The sequence below is a fragment of the Bufo bufo genome, chromosome 1, assembly GCF_905171765.1.
Source record: "Bufo bufo chromosome 1, aBufBuf1.1, whole genome shotgun sequence".
Taxonomy (NCBI): Eukaryota; Metazoa; Chordata; class Amphibia; order Anura; family Bufonidae; genus Bufo; species Bufo bufo.
The window spans coordinates 459,985,297-460,012,848 of NC_053389.1; the positions used below are offsets into that span (position 1 = coordinate 459,985,297).

Sequence of the window (27,552 nt, forward strand, 5' to 3'; positions counted from 1 at the left end):
AAATGCAACACAGATTATGCATGTCCTCAGTGACTTTCCCATAGATTTAACACATAAAATCTTAAAATAAATAGCCTACAAAAATTACCTTTAACTTATGGGAAAATTATGCTTCTGTTTGATATAAAATAGAAGACATTCAAAAACACCCAATTGACTTAAATATTGCCTGACAGAAATAGTAAAATATAAATAGCCTTTTCACATTTAATTTGCCATTTGCATTTCACATATTAGCAAAAAAAAATAGTCCATAAGTGAAATAGACCAGTTGGCATTCAACTGAAATGTATTTCTTCCATGAGGAAGGCAACAAATACGGTACGTATGTTTCATTGGCTCAGTGTCTCAGTAGTCCAGACACTTATGCTTTTAATAATTAGCCATTCATTTTGATTCTTAGTCACTAAAATTCGAATGCAGTCAATATTAAAAAGAACTTTGCGGTCTATATTGTCCATTTCAAAGTTCCCATTTATGAAATCACCTAACCTAAGATAAGTTGTACATTTTTTGTTCTTCTTAGTCCCAACCAATCTTTCTCCAACCTCCAGGGTACCATGGTGTAGAACATCATTTTGGCGATCTTCTGTTCCTGTGCTGACTTTGATTTTGCTTATTTTTATAGGTTTCTCAAAGACAATGTGATAAAAGTCTCCGCTAGAAGTAGGCTTGGCCCAGAAATATTCTTCAGCACTACTATAAGCCCTATTAACTTCATAATTTTCAAATGTGTTCATATTTGTGCTGAGAATTGCCGATGGGTTATCAGGTATATCAAGTGAATCTTCTTCAAAGTCATCATCTTTCAGTTTGTTCTCAGCACCTTTGTAGGAAGAATAATATCCCATATGCTGAAAAATAGATGGCTTAAATCGAATTGCTTCTTTTTGGGCTAACAGGCCTCTAAAATGTATCAGCAGCCAATCACAAGGCATTTCCTGGTAGAACATAAGTAGAAAATGAGCCAGTCGTGGTAGATCATGGGTATTATATAATTTGCCGATATATCCTAGTTTTGAAAACTCCAAGGTTACCCAATTTGATCCTTTCCTGGAATTTATTACCTTTTTAATTGTTGTCAAGAAATTCTTGGCACATCTAACATCATCTTCAAGCATTAAATAATAATCTGACAGATTAGCACAAAAATTTAGTAGGAAAGCATAGTCAACATTTTGTTTAGATCTAAATTTCACCCGGGCATCAGGATCATTATAATTTCTTTTCAAGCCTTCTAATACAGGATAGTACTGTACAGGAGTATGAATAATTGCCAGTCTTCCTGCAATAATATGATGTGAGAATTTTCTTGATATATCTTGTACAATGCTTTCACACCAGGCTAGGTCAAAATCTGCTAAATGAACAACTACAGCTATCTCCTTCAGTTCTTCATAGCTTGACTGTTCAAATACAGACTTGATAGTTTCAAGCAAATAATTTCCTTTTTTCCTTTTCACAGATGATAGGCCAATTGTTAGAAAACCTATGCAAAAAGAAAGGATAATGAGTATTCATATTGTTCTTTTTTTTTTTATATATATAACAAAGTAAAGCACTATACCTCACTTGTAGAAATGCTTTGGATAGCTGAGGTCCTGTTCTAAGGATTTACACTCTTGAATATGATATAAAGCAGTGCTTTAATTTAATAATCTAGTACTTACCTACATAAGAGGACAATTAGTGTTGCTGTAATCAGATCTGGCAGCCACTAGATTTCAATATTGTTTAATTACAATTGATTGTGTGTAGGATATATATTTTTCTTGTATTGGTATCTTTCAGGACATTGGTCAAAGAGGAATTGTTCTATAAAGTGTCCTATACATGTACAAAATAATATGTTTTTTTTTTAATGTAACTTTTCAGTTTATTTAATGCCACATTTCAATATAGTGAAACGGTATTCAAGTAAAAAACACTCTTTATATTCTTAGGACCATTACCTCTATGGAAACATTCATGGTATTCTTCATGAACATTTCCTAAAGAATACAAGCACAAAAATAGGTTTTCAGCATACATTTATTTTTAAAATTTTGCTGCATTATGCTGACACTGTTCAAGTCCTGCTGAGCCTCTTTGCAACTCCTTTGCCTTCATTTCATTGGCCTTTCAGCCTTGAGTAATCTGGAATGTGTTTCTTTATATTTGAAAAGAATATGGTTGTCAGGCATTATATCACCAGACTTTTAGTTGCTTTTGGACTGTGTGAGAGGAAACTGGAATCCACGCAAACATGAGTTGAATTTGCCAACTCAATGCAAATGTCAGATTTAAAACCTACACTCCAGTGGTTATCCAATGTTCCTTCAAACTTCTCACTTGTATGGAACCATAATTCAGCAACCACGCAAGTCTATGGGATCATACTGGCATACCGTACGTCTGTATGCCTCCAGTATCGTATTAAGGAATATAGGGGTTCTTGATGTCCAAATCTACATAGATTCAATGGGGGAGTGGGCAGTATCTTCCACTGGAAGCTATATTGTAATTTCTCTTAGTGGAAATATATACATAATACTATACTATATGGAAGCACCATAAAATGTCACAAGAAGTACCTATAGGTCCATATCTATGTGTTTCCATACAGATTCCATGCAGATGCTCTGTCATGTGCATGAGGACATACTCTACTGTAGTTGGAATTATTAACAAGCCAATATACAGGTGTGAAAACACAGACCTCAATAGACCTGGTAGTTATGTAATAACCATATGTAATAACTCAAAATAGAGGGGAAATAATGTGACAAGTCACAAAGTGACAACTCGTCTTTAAATTTTTTTTATTTTTTTTTAAGCGATATTTGAGAAAATCCCTGATTAGACCTGCCTTGTTACTTGGTTGAATAGGCATTTGTCCTTTTGAAATTGAGTAATATAAATACAGCATGTGCTTTTAAAACAATGCAATGATGACTATCATTACATTTTTTTTACACTTGTGCTTGGAATGGAAATTGTAATTGTAATTGTAAATTGAAACCACATTTGACATAAAATGTACCAGACACTGGCAAATTAATATACTATACATGTGATTAACTTGAAGATCCAGCCAATAAGCATGGGCATTTAACTGGTCAAACAGACGTATTACTGAAGTGCATGCACTAGTTGACTGTCTAGTGATGCCTTTCTGCAATACAGTGAGGAACTACATGTCTTGTACTACTTTGTACCTGTGCCAGGATGAGCCATTCCTTTGGAAACCATGTGAAGGGCTCTCTGTTTTTTTCTGATACATGTGTATACTGTAAAGGAACCTGAAGAAGATCCTGTCGTTCCCATAAAAATTGATTTACAGTTTGATAGACAGATATTCTGACTTTTATCCGTATTAGTTATCTGGATGAGACATTAGCAGGCTATGTGGATCACCACAAAATGTGGCAACTTGGAGCAAAAGTTGGAGCAAAGGGTGTCAAATGGGCATGTGGGCAGGACCAGAATCCCAGCAAAGCAATTGCGTAAAACAAACAGTTGACAACACCTACATTTTACATTGTAGCACTACAGATTTCTTGTAGAAGTATTTAAGTAGAAAACAAATTTGTCTAGTGGGTATGAAATTATTAAATAAACCAAACTAGCTTTTACTCACTTCACTGATCCTGTAGTGCTGCTAGTCCATGGGTCTCAACACGGCAGGAATGCCATTAAGCCATTCACAGACAGCAGCAATGGCCCGCTAGCCCGAGTGGCATTCCAAGCCATTCCTGTTTTGTCGAGACATGGTGCTGGGCACTACAGTTGCAAGAAAAAGTATGTGAACCCTTTGGAATGATATGGATTTCTGCACAAATTGGTCATAAAATGTGATCTGATCTTCATCTAAGTCACAACAATAGACAATCACAGTCTGCTTAAACTAATAACACACAAAGAATTAAATGTTACTATGTTTTTATTGAACACACCATGTAAACATTCACAGTGCAGGTGGAAAAAGTATGTGAACCCCTAGACTAATGACATCTCCAAGAGCTAATTGGAGTGAGGTGTCAGCCAACTGGAGTCCAATCAATGAGATGAGATTGGAGGTGTTGGTTACAGCTGCCCTGCCCTATAAAAAACACACACCAGTTCTGGGTTTGCTTTTCACAAGAAGCATTGCCTGATGTGAATGATGCCTCGCACAAAAGAGCTCTCAGAAGACCTATGATTAAGAATTGTTGACTTGCATAAAGCTGGAAAGGGTTATAAAAGTATCTCCAAAAGTCTTGCTGTTCATCAGTCTACGGTAAGACAAATTGTCTATAAATGGAGAAAGTTCAGCACTGCTGCTACTCTCTCTAGGAGTGGCCGTCCTGTAAAGATGACTGCAAGAGCACAGCGCAGACTGCTCAATGAGGCAAAGAAGAATCCTAGAGTGTCAGCTAAAGACTTATAAAAGTCTCTGGCATATGCTAACATCCCTGTTAGCGAATCTACGATACGTAAAACACTAAACAAGAATGGATTTCATGGGAGGATACCACAGAGGAAGCCACTGCTGTCCAAAAAAAAACATTGCTGCACGTTTACAGTTTGCACAAGAGCACCTGGATGTTCCACAGCAGTACTGGCAAAATATTCTGTGGACAGATGAAACCAAAGTTGAGTTGTTTGGAAGAAACACACGACACTATGTGTGGAGAAAAAGAGGCACAGCACACCAACATCAAAACCTCATCCCAACTGTGAAGTATGGTGGTGGGGGCATCATGGTTGGGTCTGCTTTGCTGAGTCAGGGCCTGGACGGATTGCTATCATCAAAGGAAAAATGAATTTCCAAGTTTATCAAGACATTTTGCAGGAGAAGTTAAGGCCATCTGTCTACCAGCTGAAGCTCAACAGAAAATGGGTGCTGCAACAGGACAACGACCCAAAGCATAGAAGTAAATCAACAACAGAATGGCTTAAACAGAAGAAAATACGCCTTCTGGAGTGGCCCAGTCAGAGTCCTGACCTCAACCCGATTGAGATGCTGTGGCATGACCTCAAGAAAGCCATTCACACCAGACATCCCAAGAATATTGCTGAACTGAAACAGTTCTGTAAAGAGGAATGGTCAAGAATTACTCCTGACGGTTGTGCACGTCTGATCTGCAACTACAGGAAACGATTGGTTGAAGTTATTGCTGCCAAAGGAGGTTCAACCAGTTATTAAATCCAAGGGTTCACATACTTTTTCCACCTGCACTGTGAATGTTTACATGGTCTGTTCAATAAAAACATGGTAACATTTAATTCTTTGTGTGTTATTAGTTTAAGCAGACTGTGATTGTCTATTGTTGTGACTTAGATGAAGATCAGATCACATTTTATGACCAATTTGTGCAGAAATCCATATCATTCCAAAGGGTTCACATACTTTTTCTTGCAACTGTATATAAAGAAGACCGGCATTCTCTGATATAAATGAGATTTTTTCTTTATTGTATCTTTATTGTATCACACGGAGGATGTGATACATCAAAGAAAAAAATTGCATTGATATCAGTGAGTGCCGGTCTTCTTTATATGGATACGTGTGGGATGCCGACCCTGGACACGTGCACCGCTCGCTAAAACTACGGAGTGCCGGCTGATCTACTTGTCATATCATGGTACTGAGCACTGTCAGAAAAGCAGCACTGGGGGATTGACAAGGTGAGTATTAGCTAGTTTCCATTTTTTTATTATTCCATTGTAAGCCGACATATTTCCTTTTATACTGGAATATCCCTTTAAGCATAAAATGCACTTGAATCAGTCAAATCCTGGTCAGAACTATTACTTACGTTTTCTTGCTATTGGTATGCCAGCTAATATCTGATAGGTAACATTTATGGATGTCGAGAAGTTAGAGAACTCCCTGACTGTATTGCCATATGAATCTGAGTTTAATGGGTGAGTAGAAACATATCTAAGTCTTTTATCTTCTTCCTACATCAACATGAGAAAGAAAGGATATTAGAAGTAGTGCAGTCTAAACAAAATGGTTTATACAATGCACAAATACTCTAGTAAATTCACACATTTACAATTACAATTGAAGCTGTTATCTCACAAAGAAATATGACATTTCACTATTAAATCATTAAATTTTTTGATTCATTATAAGAAGCTAGATATAGATAGAGATTGCACAATCCAGCTACTGTTCACCATATTTATTGTAGAAATCCATGTTCACACAACAAATTCTGCTGCCAGATCTGGAGGAAATGGCATGGCTACAAGATGCTCCTGTCTCACCTTACATGCTAGCTAGGGATACATATGAAGCTAATCCCTATACTGAACAGTGCGCGGAGCACTCGCTCTGATAAGGGTGGCACCTAGATCCGTTACAGAAACCAATCCCTACAGTGGCTGATGTGCCCTACAAGCTCATGCTCCCACCCCTATGCATTTTCCGGGTACTATTGATCTGGCTCATCAGGATGAGGTCAGAGATTAATGGCAGTGGTTCGTGGCATCAGTTGTATTTTTCAGTGGTACTGTTTTGCGGTACATACTATATAACTTATTCATTAACTTTCATTACCTCTTTTTAGGAGGACGTGAAAAAAATTGTGCCATTCATAGTGCAGCATAACTAATGTGTCACTTTTATTCTACAGGTCCGTGCGATTACAGCAATACCAAATATGTATAGCTTTTTTATGTTTTACTACTTTTGCATATTACTCGCACTTCATGTTTAAAAAAAAAAAACTCATTTTTTTGTCACTACATTCCAAGAGCTATAACATTTGAATTTTTCTGATGATGGAGCCGTATGGGGGCTTGTTTTTTAAATTTTTAATGACAGAAATTTAGAATACATATAACTTATTAATTAACTTTCAGGAACTTTTATTGGGGGCAGTATTGGGAAAAAAGCTATTCAACCATAGTTTTTTGCCCTTTAAGTTTACAGCATTCAATGTGCAGCATAACCAGCATGTTACTTTTATTCTGTGGGTCAGAACTGTATAAAATTTTTACATTTTGTTTCTTTTTTTTTATTATTACTTTTGCGCAATAATAGTATGTCTCATGCAAAAAAATAATACCGGTAATCTTGGTGTCGTCTCATTTCAAGAGCCATGACTTATACATTTTTTGTGAAACAATATGTGTGTCTTTTTTTTTGCGGAGGGGGTGGGAAAAAACTAATCTTTTGTTATTTTATTTATTTATTTTTTACCAAGCAGTTTAAATAACATATTATTTTTATTATACAGGTTGTGATGTGGCCATACCATATATGTGCATATGTGTTTTTTTTTTTTAAATAACTTTTACAAAATAAAACCACTTTTGATGGAAATAAATTGTATTAACCTTTAATCATTATTCTTTTTCGTCCCACTAAGGAATATCACAATGAAATACTTTGACTGCTTTTGTAATGCATTGGCATACTTTGTATACCAGAGCATTATAGTCTATGATGGTAACAATAACAGTCTAATAGGCATAATATATTGGCAGGCCTGGGGGCCTTTGTTAGGCTTCCAGCTGCAATAACTTCCCAATGAAATAGCACCCCTTGGGTGGGATTTATAGGGACAGAGGAATACCCTTCCTCTATCTAACTGCTTAGATGCTGCAGTCATTATTGACAGAAGCATCTAGGTGATTTAATAGCCGTGAGCAGAGTTATCTTAATGCAAGTCTATGCATGCAGATATGTCACAGTGTGTCAACCGATCAATATCCTCTATGATAACACTGTAGGGAAATGTAAACGCCTAGTTTGCCTCCCCACAGATTACAGTTAATTGCTCAAGATCCCACCAAGGGAGCACTTTGGGATCAGCTAATTGGTCAGGCACATTTCTAACAAGTAAAGATTGTTAAAAGTGGTAAACCCTTTAATCAAGACTATTTTCAAAGTTGCTTTATCTTTTATCTAAGATACATTAGAGAAAATATAATTGATTGCAAAGATAGACATAATCTTTTACCCAAAATAGTAACATAGTAACATAGTACATAAGCCTGAAAAAAGACTTATGTCCATCCAGTTCGGCCTGTCATCCTGCAAGTTGATCCAGAGGAAGGCTTTGAAATCTGAATTGCAAGCATGTTCAAACTAATAGCATTTACACAGATCAAAACATCAATAATTGCACCTCTTCTTACCACAACATACTCATCCTCAATGTACAAGTTCATGAACAGCAGGCAAAAGATTAGAACCCCAAGGACTGGTAATGCTGAGCGTTTTCGAAAACATCTCATTTTATCCAGATATTTAAATTCAGTCGTTGTATGAATAAATGCATATATTTCCTAATGAAAGACATGGAAAATACATATTTAGTGAGTTAATTGGCTGTTTCACCTGTTATGCTAGTAAAATATCTAATCATTAAAGGGTTTGTCTAGTTTTCTCATATTTATGATCTATCCTCAAGATGGGTCATCAATATCAGATGGGCAAGGCTATGACTCACCCCGTCCCCGCCATTCAGCTGTTTGAAGAAAATGTAATGCTCCTTCATGCTCTCCATTCTCTTTACTGCTTACCTGCTCGATGTCGACACTGCAGCTGAGGAGCAGTGTAATTATAGCTCCACCATTACATCCACTGGAGTAGGATAAGCAGCTGTAATTACACTGCTCCTTCACTGCAATGTTAAGTAGGTAAACGAGTTCTGCTTTCCCTTCAAACAGCTGGCGGGAATACTGCCAGGAGTCAGACACAGGCCGATTTGATATTGATGAAGATAGGTCATCAAGAGGAGAAAACCAGACAACCTGAGCAAAGAGGGCATGAAACTCTTAAAACTTAACTTTTAATACATACCTATAAAAACCATCAACGTGGAAAATACCTTAGACCCAATGCAAATGCAAACAATAACTATCAGAACAAATCAATGGGTAGTGGAGAAACCTGCAGTCAGGATGAGATATCTTTCCCTATAGGGACCCTCAACACAGAGAAGCACCCTAATGGTGGATGCACTCTGTTCATGATCCTACCCCTGATTCACCCTAGTACATCCTACCCCCCTCCCGACGTGTATCCCCCTGCTGGGTTCATCAGGTAATGAAAAATAATCGGTTATGCACCAGATGTCAACAAATATGGATCACTGCTATAAGTAGAGATGAGCAAATCGAAGTTGAGGCAGTGGAATTCGATCTGAATTTAAGGAAATATTTGATTCGCACCGAATCCGAATTTCCTCGCGCTTCTTAGTAACTAAGTTGCATTTTTTCCTAAAATGGCTACTGCACATGTTAGGACATGGAGCAAGAAACTCTGGGAACAAAGCATCACCCACAATGCCATGCATGCAGCCAATCAGCAGCCAGCCAGCCCTGTGATGTCCCAGCCCTATAAATAGCCTCAGCCATCTTGGATTTAGCCATTTTCCAGTGTACTTAGTGCAGGGAGAAACATCAGCAGGCGCTAGACATAGTGGTAGAAAAGACTTTCAAACTTTTTTTGGGCTGTATAGAAGTTCAGGGAAAGGATAGGGAGGAATCATTTCACTGTATTGAAGCAGAACAGGGTTCAGTAGGGGAATTTACAGCTTGGGTAATAGGAACAATCCTTGCTGCACTGGGGGGATCCAAATTGCCATTATACAGCTCTGTAATTCCAGCAAACCGTCCTTGTTATTGGGTGCGATTGCTGTTTGATACAGCCATTAACAGGGTTTATTACAAGGAAATATTTCTACTTCTTATTTGCCCTTGTGCGGTGCAGTTATATGTTTTAAAGCATTTTTTGGCTTGTATTAGTGTGAAAAAAAGGGCCTATTAGCCGTTGTGTGGTAAAGTGAGAAACTTACAGCCCTTTTTTGGCATGTATTAGTGGCAAAAAATATATATATTTGCCGTTCAGCTGTGCAGTTATATGTTCTAATGCCCTTTTTGGCGTGTATTAGTGGCACAAAAAAAAATATTTGCCATTGTGTGGTGAAGTGAGAAAATTACAGCCCTTTTTGGCGTGTATTAGTGGCAAAATATATATATATTTGCCGTTCAGAGGTGCAGTTATATTTTCTAAAGCCCTTTTTGGCGTTTATTAGTGGCAAAAAAATATATTTCATTTGCCGTTCTGCGGTGCAGTAATATGTTTTAAAGCTTTTTGTGGCGTGTATAAGTGGAAAAAAGTAAGGGCCTATTTGCCGTTCTGCGGTGCAGTTATATGTTCTAAATCCTTTTGTGGGGTGTATAAGTGGAAAATAGTAAGGGCCTATTTGCCATTCAGCATGTTCTAAAGCCTACTTCGGCTGGTATTACTGGTAAAAAAAGGGCTTTTTAGCCGTTGTGTGGTGAAGTGAGAAAATTACAGACTTTTTTGGGGTGTTTTAATTTCCTTTTTATTTATTTATTTCATCTAACAGTATGTCAGACAGAGAAGTGCCAGGCCCTGCACAGGGGAGTGGCACAGGCCTAAATGTTTCTGGCGTAGGCACAGGTCGCAGCAGAATAAGGGGGCATGGCAGCTGGAGTCGCAGCGAGAGGCCTGAGCTCCCTGTGTCATCTAGCGGTCGTGTCTTGACCAGCAACCCAGCCGTTATTCATCCCATGTGACATCAGACACCCCTAGCCAAGAGTCGGTGGGTTTGTCAGACACAACCCTTAGTTGGCATGGCCTGGGAGCAGGCCCTGTGCCCTCACTTGACTTTAACCTGCCTCTTTTTCTGTGTCCTCAGTCAGAGAAGTATTATATGCTGTGTGCTCAGCTCCACTATACAGCGAGGACAAGCTACTAGAGGACAGTCAGCAGCTACAGGCCAGCCAAGATTTGGAGGAGACCTCCGCAGCTTCCTCCGGTAGGTGGGCAAGTAGTGATGAGGAGAATGGCATGGGAGCTGGTGTTGAGAGCGGTCAGGAGGAGGACATCAGTAACGTGCAGACAGTATTCGATGATGATGATGTAGCTGATCGCACTTGGCAGCTGGGTGAATTAGGGGCTTCATCATCATCAGGAGAAGATGGTGGCAGCTTGTCTGTGAGGCAGCGTCGGAGCCAGCAAGTTGCTGGAGTGGCCGGGAGTCAGCAGGGTGGCAGCAGTGGGAGGTCGGGAGCCCAACATGCCCAGGGTAGACCACCCACTTCACAGGATCCTACCTGCCTGGAAAGTAGTAGTGCAGGGGTTCGTGCAGGTGCAGCACGAAGAGGTAAAATCACCTACTCGGAGGTGTGGCAGTTTTTTGTTAAGCCCCCGGAGAAGGTGAACATGGCCATTTGTAGAATCTGTGGGCAGAAGGTGAAGCGTGGCCAGGGTGCCTATGTTGACACCACGGCTCTGTGTCAACATAAGCAGCGTCACCATAAAGTGGCCTGGGAGAACCGTGGCTCCGATGTGGTGGTCCAGCCTGCCGCAGCAACCGCTTCGTCACCCAGTGGCACGCACCCTATTTCAGGCAGTTAAGGCTCCACCACCTCAGCCGCAGGAAGCTGTCTGTCTTTCCCATCATCTTCTGTTACTGATGCTCCTGCTCCTCCTCCTACTCCTCATCAGTCATTCTGTCAGAAATCGATCACCGAAGCGATTGCCAAGAGACAACAGAATGTGTGCGTGCACTCATCCAACGGCGCAGAAGCTGTATGTGCTCCTGGCCAAGTTGCTAGTGCTGCAGTCCCTCACTTTCCAAGTGGTGGACTCTGCACCTTTCAGAGAACTGATGGCTTGTGCCAAGCCGAGGTGGAGAATCCCAAGCCATCATTTTTTTTGCCAAAAAGGCAGTACCAGCCCTGCACACGTATGTACAACAGAAGGTGGGCCACTCCTTGAGCCTGTCGGTGTCTGCCAAAGTGCACGGCATGTGGATCTGTAACTACGGTCAGGGACAATACATGTCCTTTATGGCCCACTGGGTGAATGTGGTTCCTGCACAGCAACACCAGCAACTTCGCCAGGAGAAGCCGCTTCTGCCTCCATTTTCTCACAAAGTTGGTCCTGCGACAATGTCCGCCTCTGCCTCCTCATCCTCCACTGTGTCCTCAGCCTCCACTGCAGGCACAATTCACAGTGCCCCACCAGCATAGCAAATGTGCAGGGCACGGCGGTATCACGCTGTTCTGCACCTAGTTATGCACCCTTACTTAGTGTTCACCAATGCCCCCAACTCCTTCAGTATAACCAAATATAATTTTAATTATATAATTTATATAATATTATATTTATCAACATTAAAATTAATTTGCTGCTTAAAGAGTTTGTTCCATAACGAAATATTGCAGTCTCAGTGAGAAAATATAAAACATTTATGAACAATTTTTCCATTGTAATGACTTGAAAGAAAAAAAAAAGTGTGTGTGGATACTGCTGTTGCATACTTGCTAACCATCCCAGTTATAGCTTTTCTAGCCACATTATAGAGCTGATCATGGTCGGCTAGAGCCCAAGAGCTTGAATCATGACCTGCATTTATCAATCAGTAAGCAACATCATAAGATTAAAAAACATTAAGCAGTTAAAAATAATGCTATTTGTATTCTGTAAGTATCTCTATCCTAGCTGTATATAGTGTTCATTAATTGTTAGACTTCATCTAAGCGACTGAAACATGCATGCTGTACAAATGACAAAGAGAAGTCTAAACACTAGAGGGCAGAATACTCAAGCTATGTAAAAGTCTGACTCTTAATCTAGTCATGTCATCAGACACAAGCAAGCATGATCCATCTTAAAGAGGACCTTTTACTACTTCTGACATGCCTGTTTTAATAGCTTCATGCACTCCCCATTACTAATTGCTAGCAGTCAGCAGTATAGGTACAGAGGGGTGTTAACCAGTTGGGGGGTGTACCTGCACAGTCTGACTCTATTCAATCAGTGCTGTGATTGTCAGAATGTGCAGATACACACCTCCAACTGGCTAACACCCCTCTGTACCCTTACTACAGACTGCTAGCAATTCATTCATAAATTCTAACAGGAATAATAAAATAATGGCTCAACATACAGACATAAGAATAGATGCTCTAGAATTGTTATTACACTGGGAATGCATGTAGCTATTAAAACAGGCATGTCATGAGTGGTGACAGGTCCTCTTTAAGGCTTCATGTACAGTACATGGCCATATCTGTGTTTCAGTCTGCAAACATCGGATCTGCAAAATACTAATACCTGTGTCCACATTTTTCTTACTCTATTACTGCCACATTATTCCAACCATAATAAAACATGATTTTTTATGTAATATTAAAGGCCTAAAGAAAAATATGATGAAAAAATCTAAACCACAATAATCAACATCAACTGTAAATAATCTGCAATCCAATTATTTTCTATAACAAAGGTAATACTTTCATGCCTGATCTAATAAAAAAAGAAATAAAAACATTAAAATGTTTATTTACAGTATTGTCCTGTATCAAAAATAGCATGTATCAATGGATCCAATGAATAAAAGAAATGTGACCAGGTAACTCACAACCGGAAGATCACTCTACGACCAGTCAACTCTCTTTTAGAATGTTCCGGGATGTAGACATCATGTGGTATCTGAGGGCATTTTGTCAATATACAATGTGTCATCTCTGTATAATTGAGGCAAGTACCAGGGACTGGATCTCTCCCTATGGTCAATGAATTTCCCTGCCTAAAAGTGGAGTAATTGCCTTGAAAGGGATGACCCCACTTCTTGGTCGTTGTCTCTACAAGGCCAAATTACCTTAAGGGCTTTTGCACATAAACATATTTTCTTTCCGTGTCCGTTCTGTTTTTTTTTTTTGCTAAAGTTACTGAAGTTACTCCGTGTGCATTCTGTTTCCGTTTGTCCGTATTTCTGTTCTGAAAAAAAACAAAAACATGTCCTATTATTGTCCGCATTACGGACAAGGATAGTACTGTTCTATTAGGGGCCAGCTGCTCTGTTCCACAAAATACGGAATGCACACAGATTTGTATTTTTTGCGGATCTGTTTCATCTGTATCATCATATGTTTGTCAGGGAACTTTCACTCATCACTGTTAAGGCACAGCCTGGTCTCTAATACGTAGACAAAGGGAGCTAGGTAGTGACACACAGAGAAGGTCAGGCCACATTGACCTTATCTGTGTGTCACTACCTCCCTCTGTCTCAACGCTTAGATGCTGCTGTTACTATTGACTGCAACATTTGAGAGGTTAAGCTGCTGGGATCGGAGTTATATCTGATCCTGGCACATTAGAGTTGAGTCACTTGCTGTATTATACAACTGTCACCACAAGTAATGGCATGGGAACAGCTCCTGGGCCTACATTATCGCCATGATAAACTATTACAGCACTGAACGTTTACTTCTGCTCAGTGTCATAATAGTAATAGTGACTGCTCAGTATATCACTGAACATTAATGGGTTAAAAGAAGTTGCCATATATCTAAGTTTAGAAAGGGAGTATTTAAAGACTCCTGAGACCAATATACTGTAAGTAATAGCATTTTAAAACCCAAGTTAGATACCTACAGTAGCAGCAGTTTTGCTAAAAGTGCAGCACTCCCACCAAGGCATGTGAGGTGGAGCATAGCATTGCAAAATACACATATGATAAAGAAGTGTGAGAAAATGATTAGATGATGGGTATGTTAGATTTTTGAATTGTGAACAGGGAACTACAAATTTCAGACATCGGCCAAACCATACATACAGTAAATAGAAGTTTCACCCGTTCTGCTCCCTGGTCTCGTCACAGTGATGCATTTCTACCCTCTACCATTCAATTGCTATTTATTTAGTTTACTCATTTATATAGCACTATCATATTCTGCAGCTCTCTAGATTGTCATCACTTTCATTGGTATTAGTGTTGAGCGAACTGAAGTCCACAAAGTAGGAAAGACGAATGACGAATGACGTTATCACGCCGGCTGGTGAGATGAGGTCATCACCGGCCGTGCGAGATTTTGCGCCAGATCTTCAAGCAAGATGGCAGCGGCTGCCCTGGCGTGACTCGTGAGCAAACGGATCAGGTAAGTATGATTTTTCTTTTACACTGAACACAGCGTCTGGGGGGTATAATTATGGGGAGTGGTGCAATCGCGCTCCCTTCCATTGCACCCACTACTTATAAAGAAATGTGCTTTTTAACAAAGTAATTTGCCATAAAATGATTTTTTTTGTAAAATTCAACGAAGCAGCCGAATCAAACTTTTCAATAATTCAATCATCACTAATTGGTACCTATACCCATAGGGCCTCACAATCTAAATTCCAAATGAACCAGTATGTTTAGTTTTTTTTTTTAAACCACCACACAAACATATGTTTTTCTTCGTCATATACAAACCCCGGACCCCAGTGCGTCAAGGCAACAGTTAGAGGTGTAATTCATAGACTGTAAGCTCTTGTGAGCAGGGCCTTCATTCCTCTTGTTCTAATTATGGACTTGTCTTTTGCTATGTTATTTATTACTGTTTGTACATGAACCCTCTGAATTGTAAAGCGCTGCGGAATAATAATGGTTATTATTTGAAGATCATGGGCCCCAGTGCAGAATCTGCAAAAGGGCCCTCACCTACCATATACTTTCTATAATACTGGTACCTTCATCCATGGCAGATGGGATTTTGGGGCCCCTTCTGCTACCTCTGCACCCCCTACAGTTATGCCCTTGACAAGGGATAGGAATGATGTCAAGGAAATAAATATATATTAGGGAGCATAATGTGTTCATTTATGCATCAAAGGTTCCGCAGCTTCCATTGCAGATTATGTCTCACTTGATAGAAAATATTAAATTTTAGTCCATCACAAAGACATACACCTCGATGGATAAGTATTAGTCAGTGTGGCCCACTGAGCACCACATGTACAGTGCTAGGGCTCCGGTACAGTGTCACAGCTTCAGTTTTTAAAAAAAGCTGCAGTGCTGATGTGAACAGAGCCTTATATAAAGAGAATGGTAGGGTGTCCAATAAAGAAAATAGACTTTTTTTTAAACAATTTATAGAACATCTATGAGCCATTGAATTATTTGGGAAGAATACAGCCATGTTGACTTCCTTATAGAGGTCAATGAAACTTGAAAAAAATACATGATACATATCATTTCAATCTCCATATTAGCACTCTAGCAGCATAAGTAATAATATGTGATAAATTATCCATCTAAGGCCTCATGCACACAACAGTTTTCTTTTACGGTCCGCAAAAACGGGGTCCGTAGGTCCGTGATCCGTGACCGTTTTTTCGTCCGTGGGTCTTCCTTGATTTTTGGAGGATCCACGGACATGAAAAAAAAGTCGTTTTGGTGTCCGCCAGGCCGTGCGGAGCCAAACGGATTCGTCCTGAATTACAATGCAAGTCAATGGTGATGGATCCGTTTGACGTTGACACAATATGGTGCAATTGCAAACGGATCCGTCCCCCATTGACTTTCAATGTAAAGTCAGGAGTCCCTTTTATACCATCAGATCTGAGTTTTCTCCAATCCGATGGTATATTTTAACTTGAAGCGTCCCCATCACCATGGGAACGCCTCTATGTTAGAATATACTGTCGGATATGAGTTAGATCGTGAAACTCAAATCCGACAGTATATTCTAACACAGAGGCGTTCCCATGGTGATGGGGACGCTTCAGGTTAGAATATACTAAAAGAACTGTGTACATGACTGCCCCCTGCTGCCTGGCAGGTGCTGCCAGGCAGCAGGGGGCAGACCCACCCCCCCTGTTTTTAACTCATTGGTGGCCAGTGTGGCCGGCCCCCCCCTCCCCCCCTGTAGTTAACCTTTTTGTTGTCCAGTGCGGCCGGCCCCCCCTCCCCCTGTAGTTAACTCTTTGTTGTCCAGTGCGGCCGGCCCCCCTCCCTCCCCTGTAGTTAACTTATTGGTGGCCAGTGGGCCCCCTCCCTCCCCTGTAGTTAACTCTTTGTTGTCCAGTGCGGCCGGCCCCCCCTCCCTCCCCTGTAGTTAACTCGTTGGTGGCAAGTGGGCCCTTCCCCCTCCCTCCCCCTCCTAATTAAAATCTCCCCCCCTATCATTGGTGGCAGCGGAGAGTACCGATCGGAGTCCCAGTTTAATCGCTGGGGCTCCGATCGGTAACCATGGCAACCAGGACGCTACTGCAGTCCCGGTTGCCATGGTTACTTAGCAATTTGTAGAAGCATTATACTTACCTGCGAGCTGCGATGTCTGTGTCCGGCCGGGAGCTCCTCCTACCGGTAAGTGACAGGTCTGTGCGGCGCATTGCTTAATGATCTGTCACTTACCAGTAGGAGGAGCTCCCGGCCGGACACAGACATCGCAGCTCGCAGGTAAGTATAATGCTTCTACAAATTGCTAAGTAACCATGGCAACCGGGACTGCAGTAGCGTCCTGGTTGCTATGGTTACCGATCGAAGCCCCAGCGATTAAACTGGGACTCCGATCAGTACTCTCCGCTGCCACCAATGATAGGGTGGGGGAGATTTTAATTAGGAGGGGGAGGGAGGGTGGAGGGCCCACTTGCCACCAACGAGTTAACTACAGGGGAGGGGGGGGCCGGCCGCACTGGACAACAAAGAGTTAACTACAGGGGAGGGAGGGGGGGGGGCGGCCGCACTGGACAACAAAGAGTTAACTACAGGGGAGGGAGGGGGGCCCACTGGCCACCAATGAGTTAACTACAGGGGAGGGAGGGGGGCCGGCCGCACTGGACAACAAAGAGTTAACTACAGGGGGGGAGGGGGGGCCGGCCGCACTGGCCACCAATGAGTTAAAAACAGGGGGGGGGTGGGTCTGCCCCCTGCTGCCTGGCAGCACCTGCCAGGCAGCAGGGGGCAGTCATGTACACAGTTCTTTTAGTATATTCTAACCTGAAGCGTCCCCATCACCATGGGAATGCCTCTGTGTTAGAATATACTGTCGGATCTGAGTTTTCACGAAGTGAAAACTCAGCTCTGAAAAAGCTTTTATGCAGACGGATCTTCGGATCCGTCTGTATGAAAGTAACCTACGGCCACGGATCACGGACACGGATGCCAATCTTGTGTGCATCCGTGTTCTTTCATGGACCCATTGACTTGAATGGGTCCGTGAACCGTTGTCCGTCAAAAAAATAGGACAGGTCATATTTTTTTGACGGACAGGATACACGGATCACGGTCTCGGCTGCAAAACGGTGCATTTTCCGATTTTTCGACGGACCCATTGAAAGTCAATGGGTCCGCGAAAAAAAACGGAAAACGACACAACGGCCACGGATGCACACAACGGTCGTGTGCATGAGGCCTAAATAGCAATAAAACTACTCAGGAATCAGCGGATTGGATGCCATGGCTTGATTTGGCTGATTTTTGTATTTCTGTTTAATGATAAGTTTTAATCTACTCTATTTAGTACTATTTACTACTGCTCTATTCTGGATCCATACTAATCATACAGTAGTAATCTACAATGTAGGTATTATAGGGAGAAAGGGAACATATACAATGTTCTTAAAATTATTTCCTTATCTAGTTTTAGGAAATTAATGTAACTAATACAGTTGCGATGAATCCTATATTCTGTAACATAACACAAGAATATCACGCTTGGATGATTAATGAATGTTTCTATGGACCCCTGTGACATTTGTGGATACTGATTTCTATGAGATAGCTTTTCTGCATGCAGGAAATAATTATAATTATAGCTCCCTATGGATGAAACAAGCCTTATCATAACTTTTTTATTACAGGCACAGGAAAGGTTTTAATGCCTTTATTCACAGATATTTAGTATACTTTGTAGTCAAATGTATTGAAAAACTGTGTTCACTGTTTGATCATTTGTTTTCCACAGCTTGCTGCTACCGTTCTTCATGTTAATATATTTATTGGAAGCCAGAGAGGACGGCCAGTAGCATCATGGAGAAAAACCTTTTCTATCCTGCACATAATGGCAATAGCTAGTGTTCATAGTGAGTGTTGAACGCAAATATTCGAAAAGCAAATTTTTAGCTAAAATATCGCAACTTCGAGAATTCGCAAATATTTAAAATATAGTGCTATATATTTGTTTTTCGAATATTTGTCATTTTTTCCATTTGAACACATGATTCCTCCCTGCTTTTTGCTTGTGGGCCAATGAGTCATTGGCCCACAAGCAACTTAAGCAGGGAGGAATCATGACTTCAGATGGAAAAAAATGACGAATATTCTAAAAAAACAAATATATAGCACTATATTTTATAGTGCTGTATATTAGTTTTTGACCCACGTCTGTCTTGATCGCATAATATTCGCATATTACGCGATCATTACCTTGCCGATTTTCGAGTAAAAAAAAAAAGTTGAATATAACGAATATTCGAATTTGCGAATATTCGACTAATATTCTGCAAAATATTTGCAAAATGTCGCATTTCAAATATTGCCCCTGCCGCTCATCACTATTCATAGTGTGTATCCTTTACTGCTGTGGATAAGGGCAAAGTTATCGAGGCCTTCTTGAATAAAAACAGGTACAGTAATTGGCTCTCATTGGTCATCTTAGTATTACTATTTACCATAAAGCAATAGCTTCGGCAGGGGCATTTATGAATACATTTTTCAATTCCTTAGGATAAATAGTAAAATTAGAAATATATATATTTTAGAAGCCTCTTATTTCGGATGAACTTACCTCTCATTTTATTATTTTGATTAAGTCTTACTTATTAGTGAAAAGGACATGTTCTCCTTTGGGGAACCAAGAATAAGGATACTCATGCATATTAGGAAATTAGACGTAAAACAATTTTCTATTAAACCTATTCCTCCAAAAGTGCTTATAGGCAAAAGTGATCTAATAATATAGCAGAGAAGCCACAGAGAATTAAAAATCCCTATTGATTCCATGCAGCTTGTAGGCAAATACGGATTGTTTCCAAACATCCTCCATCTTTCCTGCCATGCTGCTGTAATTAGTGGAATAAATTGTAAGTACTAAATTCACAAGTACTTAATTGTCCTCAGGCTCAAACTAGCCTACATGGGAACAGGTGAGTCCCCTGGGGGGGCCCTGATAAAGGTGGACCCTCAGTCCCCCATCACAGCATCTCAACCAGCTTATACCTATATAGAAAACTGAGTTGATTATTTAAGAAACTACCCTGTTAATTATTATAGATGCATCAGGTGGCAGAGATTGTTGTAGGTCAGGGATGGCCAACCTGCGGCTCTCTAGCTGTTGCAAAACTACAACTCCCAGCATTCCCAGTTTGCCTACAGCTATAAGCCTATAGCAGGGCATGGTGGGAGTTGTAGTTTTACAACAGATGGAGAGCCACAGGTTGGCCAGCCCTGTTGTAGGTATTGAGGCAGGCCACTTAGTATCCTTTTGCCCCAGGGACCTGTTTTTTTGAAGAATTTGCAAGGACCCCCAGAATCAATCATCTTGAGCCTCTTACTGCTGCCTACTGCTATGTGAACAAGTAGTGAGCGAATCCGCTCACGCAACTAGCCTGATGAAGGGCATATAATTTGCCCGAAACGTTGCTTTAATTCAGTCCCAAAAAGGACCTCTATGTCCGGCAAAAAATAAAAAAGCATTAATCTAATATTGGAGTGCTGTCTAAAATTACTCTATTATCTACCAGTTCCAAGAGGTGGAGTCAGGAACGTACCTAGACGTGCACCCTAAATCTACCATACTTAGACAGATTGCCGTGGTCGCCTTGTGATTTCTACATGTGAACAAGTAGTGTTTGCATGTAAAGTCACTGTATAGTGGGCTCCCAGACTTAATTTTACTGGTGGGCCCTAGGCACCCTAATCCAACACTGATTGACTTTGAGTGAAAAAAATTCTGTATTTGTATTAGACATTTATTTGGTGTTTATAATATAAACTGTATTAATACCTTACAGATTATCGATAGTATAGTAAGTGATTTTTCCAAAACTGGATAGCCATAGAAACTGAAATAATTACATACATGTTTGTGTTGTTGTAAAATGCCCACACATTTTATTAAAAGTATACAAATAATTGGGCAATTTAAGTGAATCAGATAAAGTGCTAGGAAAAAAAAACTAATCTGAATTCATTCATACCTTAAAATCCCACGGCCGTCTGACATATAGCATGAAAGAGGTAGTCAAGCCCTTACTAAGGATCATTTTGTCCCATGAGTGAAATTTATGGCTCCCTGCTAAAGGTTGGCAGAAGGAAGCAAACATAGATATAACAGGAGAAATGGCTTTTTCTGATCACACTTAAGGAAAAAAGTTTGTTGGTTATAGTTTCTTAATAAGTGCACATTCTTAGTCAAAGGTTATAGAATTAGTAAATGCACTGTCTAAGTGGCAGCAGCTTACTCTGTCCACAGGTGTTTCACCTAACTTCATTGAGTTTGGCAACAATGAGGATGGCTTTTCCTCTTTACAGGCAATGGTAGTACCCCTCATAGAGCACACCACAATTTCTGCAGTGGCATCCGTTCAGGTACCACTAATGCTCATTCTGAAAAAAACTTTGCACTTTCTCTCGGTAAACACAGTATCACTGTGGCAGGCTGGTCTTTGTGGCCCTGACCTGGGTTTTAAACAGGTTAAACCCCTGTTTCAAGCTATCCCTCTTTACTGTTCTGCTCAGGTGGTATGTGGTCTTGACTGTTACTTCACACCTTCACTTGCTAGCTGACAAAAATACAGGAGTATAGCTGGATCTTTCTCCAATAGCAGCTTCTTTCCAGAACACACATATTGCCTACATACTAATTACATGAGATGTGCAGGGCATTTGCTATTTATCATCTCAGAGGTACATGCTCTCCCTTTCATTTGAGGACCTGGATTATTAGATCATATGACCAAATTGGCAATGTGCACATAACACATATTATCCAATAGCAAAAACAAAATTGGTAACTAGGTGGCACCATAACTACGTGCACATATGAACTGCCTATTGACCTCTTAAATTAAGAACTATGACTCCTCAGTCCCAAAGCATAATTTTGCTGTCACAGGCTACCTATGATGACAGCACAAAGCAATTTATATCTCTTTATCATGGCCAAGCACGTTTCATGGCCAGCACATTTCACACACAACAGTGCACTTGCACATTAACCTTTCATTGCTAGCATCTTACAGTAGCATAATGATAGTGAGAGCCCTATACTTGTAATGTTACTGTGGAAACATTAGTTATTACAGAAAAAAATTTCACTATTTAGTGTATTTATGGCTGGAGGAATGCAATGTGCTTCATAAGATTTCTAGGAGGGTACTTGTATACTGGTACCAGGGGTGTAACTGCCATAGCGACAGACCATGCAACTGCTATGGGGCCCATGGCAAGGTGGGGCCCAGTCTTAGTTGAGATTATCTCCTCTTCTACTGGAGCTGAAAACTTGTTCAGGATTCTAACCTCTAAAAGAACAACTTTTAACAAATGAAGCAGTGGGAAAATGGACCAATTGTCATTAAAAATGGTTTAGGCAGAAACCCTTCTGTCCTGTGTGTGAAGGCCTGGTTTGATCCTTGCTATGGGACCTTTACTTCTCTATGTACGCCACTGACTGTTACTGTATATAACCAGTAAAACATGATATTGCACATGTTTTAAAGATTGAACAGACCTCTATCACGCATATTCACAATATATTGTAGCAACATTGTTACTGCTTCTTGGGACTTTTCACCTTTTTTTCTATTTATCTATTAAATTCAATGATCACTTAAGCAGGTATTTATGACCTGGGAACCTATAATGAGAAAAGGCCTCTAGCAAAATTTAGAATGCTTCACAATGTAAAATGGAGGAACCCTTCAAAAATTAGCTATGAAAACTCTACTTTTCTAGCTCCAAGTCATTATTTATAAGAGTATTATATACTGTACACCGATCATCTCTGGGACTCTTACCTCTCAGGGTCCCGTGATAGTGGTTTGGCAATCCTATACAACGCAAAACAGTTAGAGACACTCTCCTATGGCTCTCATTTTAAGTATTTTTGAAGAGACAAACATACATGCAAAGCCACTTCTCCTACATGTGGAAGTGATAGTAGGAAAAGTGGGGTCTGGTTTGTAGAGGTAAGAAATGGGTTCTCACCAAATTTTAGTCCTTCGCTAACCTTGATCTGGCCCTGTATATTGGCCACCTTATTTTAAACTACTCTCTAAACGGACATGTTTTATTACAAATTTGGATTTGTTTGAGTTTAAGAAAGTTTTTATTTCAGATATTAAAATGTATTTTTAATGTTGCAGAATTAAATTTGTTGTTAATGCAACCATGAAATCCATTATGTACAAACCTTCCATATACCAATATACAGTACTCATAAAAGATGTCACAATGTGATACTATGGGACAAGGAATCATAGTTTTCAATTTGCTCTGATACTAAAACTAGAGACATAATGCTGATATAAATGTTATGCCTTTCAGCAACTAAGCGTCTTACTAAATAATTTCAATAATGTTGAAACTAGAGACTGTATATTTGTTTTAAATTGGGAATATTTTATTTTTTCTGAGTATAAGGGATTCTCATTCAGTTTATCCTGGGGGAGATGCAAACTGTCCAAGCTGTTTTCTAAAAGACATGTTACATCTATGACATAACATTAATCAATTTTCTTGTCTTATGGTACTTTAAAAAAGACAGTTTAAAACAGTTTATATTGCAGAAAAAATACTGAAGGTCTTTACAATTTCCCTCTAGATTTATTTTTACTTGAATTAATTGCTTTATTGATCAAGACACTGTAGCTGAAGAGCTCAATGGCAAACTTTGATGAAAAACTCATTTTAGAAAGAGATTAATAATGTGGCTAGTAAAAACCAATTTTCTCACATTTAATCTCCTAATCTATTTTACATTATTTCCCTGGGGTATTCTGAACTTCATAGATACATGGCTCTGTGCAAATAATCAATTATACTGGAAGAAGCTCGTAAAGGTGTTTCTTGATATATATGAAACCTCGAGCCTTCTCAATAGATTTTCCACAGCTCTGAAATACATTATAGCAAATACATGGAATAAAAATGTAGATTTTTTTTTTATAAAAAGAAAACCTCTGAACATATTGTAGTATATGGAACATGTATAGGTGTAATTGCATTCATATTTTTATTAAAACCACAATTTGGTAATTGTGTTTTTTTTTTTTTTTTTTTTGCAGTTTTGAATTTCCCGTAATAATATGGTAAATTCATCAGTTTATTTTTTTTTCAATTAAAGCAGTATTCCAATTTTAGCAAATAGCTTATTATTTGTATAAAGAAAAGTTACTTATAATTTTCCAAATTACTGGCTAGTTTATTTCTTTTCAAATTTCTAGCTTGCTGTCATTCATGCGGTTGTATTATCTGAACGGATGCGTTTGTGAACATCCATGACGGATCCGCACCAAAAATTGCAGTTATACACAGCTTAATTAATACATTCTATTACTGCAATATACCATGTAACTCAAATAAACTTTACTGGGCCAGGAAAAAAGAACTGGCCAGGATTCTGAATCTGATCAAGTCTGTCCTCCTTCTACCCGCCTTCTTTGTGGCAGCCAGACTGCATTCCCAAGCAGTACATTATCTTTGTCATCATCCTCAGCTTCTTCTCCTTCTCAGACTCCTCCTCCCCTTCTTTATCCTCTGTTCCATCATGAGACATGCATAATGCAATCTGCTGCCATGAGAAAACTATTTACCACCAACAATTAGCTTTTGTGCAAGTTGAACTCCTACCTGGTCAAGTTGCTGGCGGTGTAGATGCTACCGTTCCACTTAATTGTGGTAAATGTGGTGCTGTTCCATGCCTTACACAAAATTAATTTTTTCTCTAAAATTACTGTTGCACGAACTTGTCTTTTCAAGTTCAGCGTACAAGGTTCGGGTTTGGGTTATCTAAGAATCCCTTTATAGATTCCACTACCATGGACCATAACAGAATTCTATGATGGCAAGCACCATGGAAGTCTATAAGAGGCATTCCGTATTGCATTCTGTCATAATAGAAATCTATGTGTCACCCTCTCCTGAGCTCTCTCAACATGCGCTCCCACCTGTCTGTCGTCATCGGTAGTTGCACACCTAAAGTAGTCCACAGTGGACCTCTCCTCCGAGTCTGTGCTGGCCTGTAACTGCTGACTGCCCTCACAAAGGTCATTGTCACTGAAAAGCAGAGGAGAGCTGGCGGCAAAGATTACTTGGCTAACAGATGGAGCAGCAAAAGCAAGGGGCAAGTTCAGGACAGGTGAGGCCATAAAGGCAGTTCCAGGGCCATGCCAACTAAGTGTGTTGTCAGAGGAACTCACCGATTCCTGGCTATATCTTTTGTAACTTAAGATAATTGTGAAGAGCGAGTCAATCATTCCAGTACAGCTGGATTGCTGGCCAAAACATTGCCGCTGAATGACAATGTAACGTCTGACCTGTTTTGGCAGCTGCTACTATCACCACCCCTTCTTCTGCTGCGACTTATGTCAGCCATAGCATCATTTGTGCCACTGCCCATTCCTTTGTAGGACCCAGGCAACTGTCTGTTGGCTATAGTGTATAATAACTGAATCGATAACAGAACAGATTAGCTAGGATGATCTTTGGTCCACTTCACATTTATGTACAAGGAGATGTATTATACCTGCCTGTATTACTGATGTTCAATAACGCTACAGCAAACAGAATGGATTAGCTAGGAGGATTTTTGGTCCACTGAACACTTATGTATAGGGCGATGTATTACACCCAGTAATTCTACAGATAATAGTATGGATTAGCTAGGATGATTTTAGCTATGAAGAATATTGGTGCACTGCACATTTATGTACACTGCGATAAATTGTAGCAGAGTCTGCAGTTCAGCAGTCTCCTATGCTCTCCCTCGATTCTCCCTGCACTCTCCCTGCACTCTCTGTTAACAGTTTGTACTGTCAGCTTCAACTACACTGCCCCTAGTGAGTGAATGTCTTGTCACATCTCTCCCTATGCTCAGGTAACAAGAAATGCAGGTGACTGCGAGGGATCAGTGTTTTATTGGGCTCTGCCTAGCTGTGACATCACAGGGGGATGGCTGGCTGCACAGCATTATGAGTGAATTTGCGATCCCGGGCTTATCTCCTCTTATTTTCACATAACACATGCAGCCGCTATTATAGGAAAACTTAAGTAGAGGAAAACATAAGAGGAACCAAAAGTTTCAGTTTAACAAATATAATACAAATAAAGTAAATGAATTCTCATTCATAATCTCTATAGGAATACGAGAGCTACTGAGTTTTATGATATGTTTTATATTCTACTAATTTTGTGAGTATAATAAATTTTATATCAACTGACCCTGGTTAATGGTGCTTCACTATTTATGCAACCCTCTTTGGTTTCCACAGAGTTACTGACTAAGGAGAAGGGCGATTTGTGTGAGGATTGATATTTTTCCTATGTTTTGAGCATATATGGCCTTAAACCAGGAGGGAGGTTTTCGGAGAGCTTAAAAGCAGTGTGGTCCTCCAACATATAAAGACAATGGCTCCTGTAGTTTGGCGGTTAGGTTACTGAACGTATTTTTTGGGCATATAATTCGAAAGCGCAGGGTAAAAATTTTCCACTAGAAACATAGTCTATGATATTTCCTGAGTTCCCGGCTGTGCAAAATTTTGTGATTGTAAATGCGACGGTGCGGATTCTTTTAGCGGACATACACACATACATACTTACATACACTCAGCTTTATATATTAGATTATTATAATTATTATCATTATTTTTACATTTTTGAAAAACGTATTATTTTCTAAGGGCTTATTCAGACGATCGTATGAATGGATCCGCATCCGTTCCACAATTTTGCGGAACGGGTGCGGACCCATTTATTTCAATAGGGCCACAATTGATGCGGACAGCACACCACGTCCTGTCTGAATTCGTAGTTCCGTGGTCCAGCAAAAAAGATAAAGCATGTCCTATTCTTGACCGCAATTGCAGACAAGAATAGGCATTTTCTATCATAGTGCCGGCCAAGGGCGGTGGAAGGCACACGGGCCGCTATTTATGTTTTGCCGATCCACAATTTGCGAACCGCAGAACACTTCGGTAGTCTAAATGAGCACCAAATCATAATAAAATACAATTAATTTTATGGGTGTAACATGAAAAAATGTGGAAAAAGGATATAAATACTTTTTCAAGGCACTGTATTTATTGGCATTTAGAAATACCAATGTATGTCATTACTAGAGATGAGCGAATGTCTAAAAAATTTGATTTGGTCGGTTCGCCGAATTTTCCTAAAAATATTTGGTTTGATCTGAATCTATTAGTGGCGAATTGCGTTAAAAAACGGCTATTTCCTGGCTGCAGAGAGCCTTTATAGTGGTGTAGAACACTGTGCCTTGCAGTAACACGCATAGGGAGTCTGCTGTGGTAGTGAAACAATACTGTGAGACATGTGTCTACACACTGTACGTCCTATTAGCCGTTCTGCTTTGATTTTACATTGTTTTACTTATTTTGGGGGGTACATTAATAGGGAAAAAATATATATATATATATATATACATGTCATAAGTGCCGTTAGGCGGTAAAGTTACATTGTACTACAGCCATTTACGTGGTATAGAAAAAGAAAATATACGTACGTCCCATCACCCGTTCTGCGGTCAATTGTGATTGTTATATATTTTTTTTGTGATGTAGAAATAGGAAAATAAAAGGAGAAAATATAT

General features: G+C 39.8%; 1 protein-coding gene across 1 annotated transcript; it reads right to left on the reverse strand.

The window, feature by feature from the left end:
• Positions 1-332: 332 nt before the first annotated feature.
• Positions 333-25,204, reverse strand: MGAT4C (MGAT4 family member C). Its single transcript, XM_040413150.1, has 5 exons — positions 24,896-25,204; positions 8,503-8,733; positions 8,116-8,265; positions 5,781-5,925; positions 333-1,489 (listed from the first exon to the last, which is right to left on the reverse strand). The coding sequence occupies exons 1-5, from the start codon at positions 25,202-25,204 to the stop codon at positions 333-335; spliced, it is 1,992 nt and encodes a 663-aa protein (XP_040269084.1).
• Between the last annotated feature and the right edge of the window lie 2,348 nt (positions 25,205-27,552).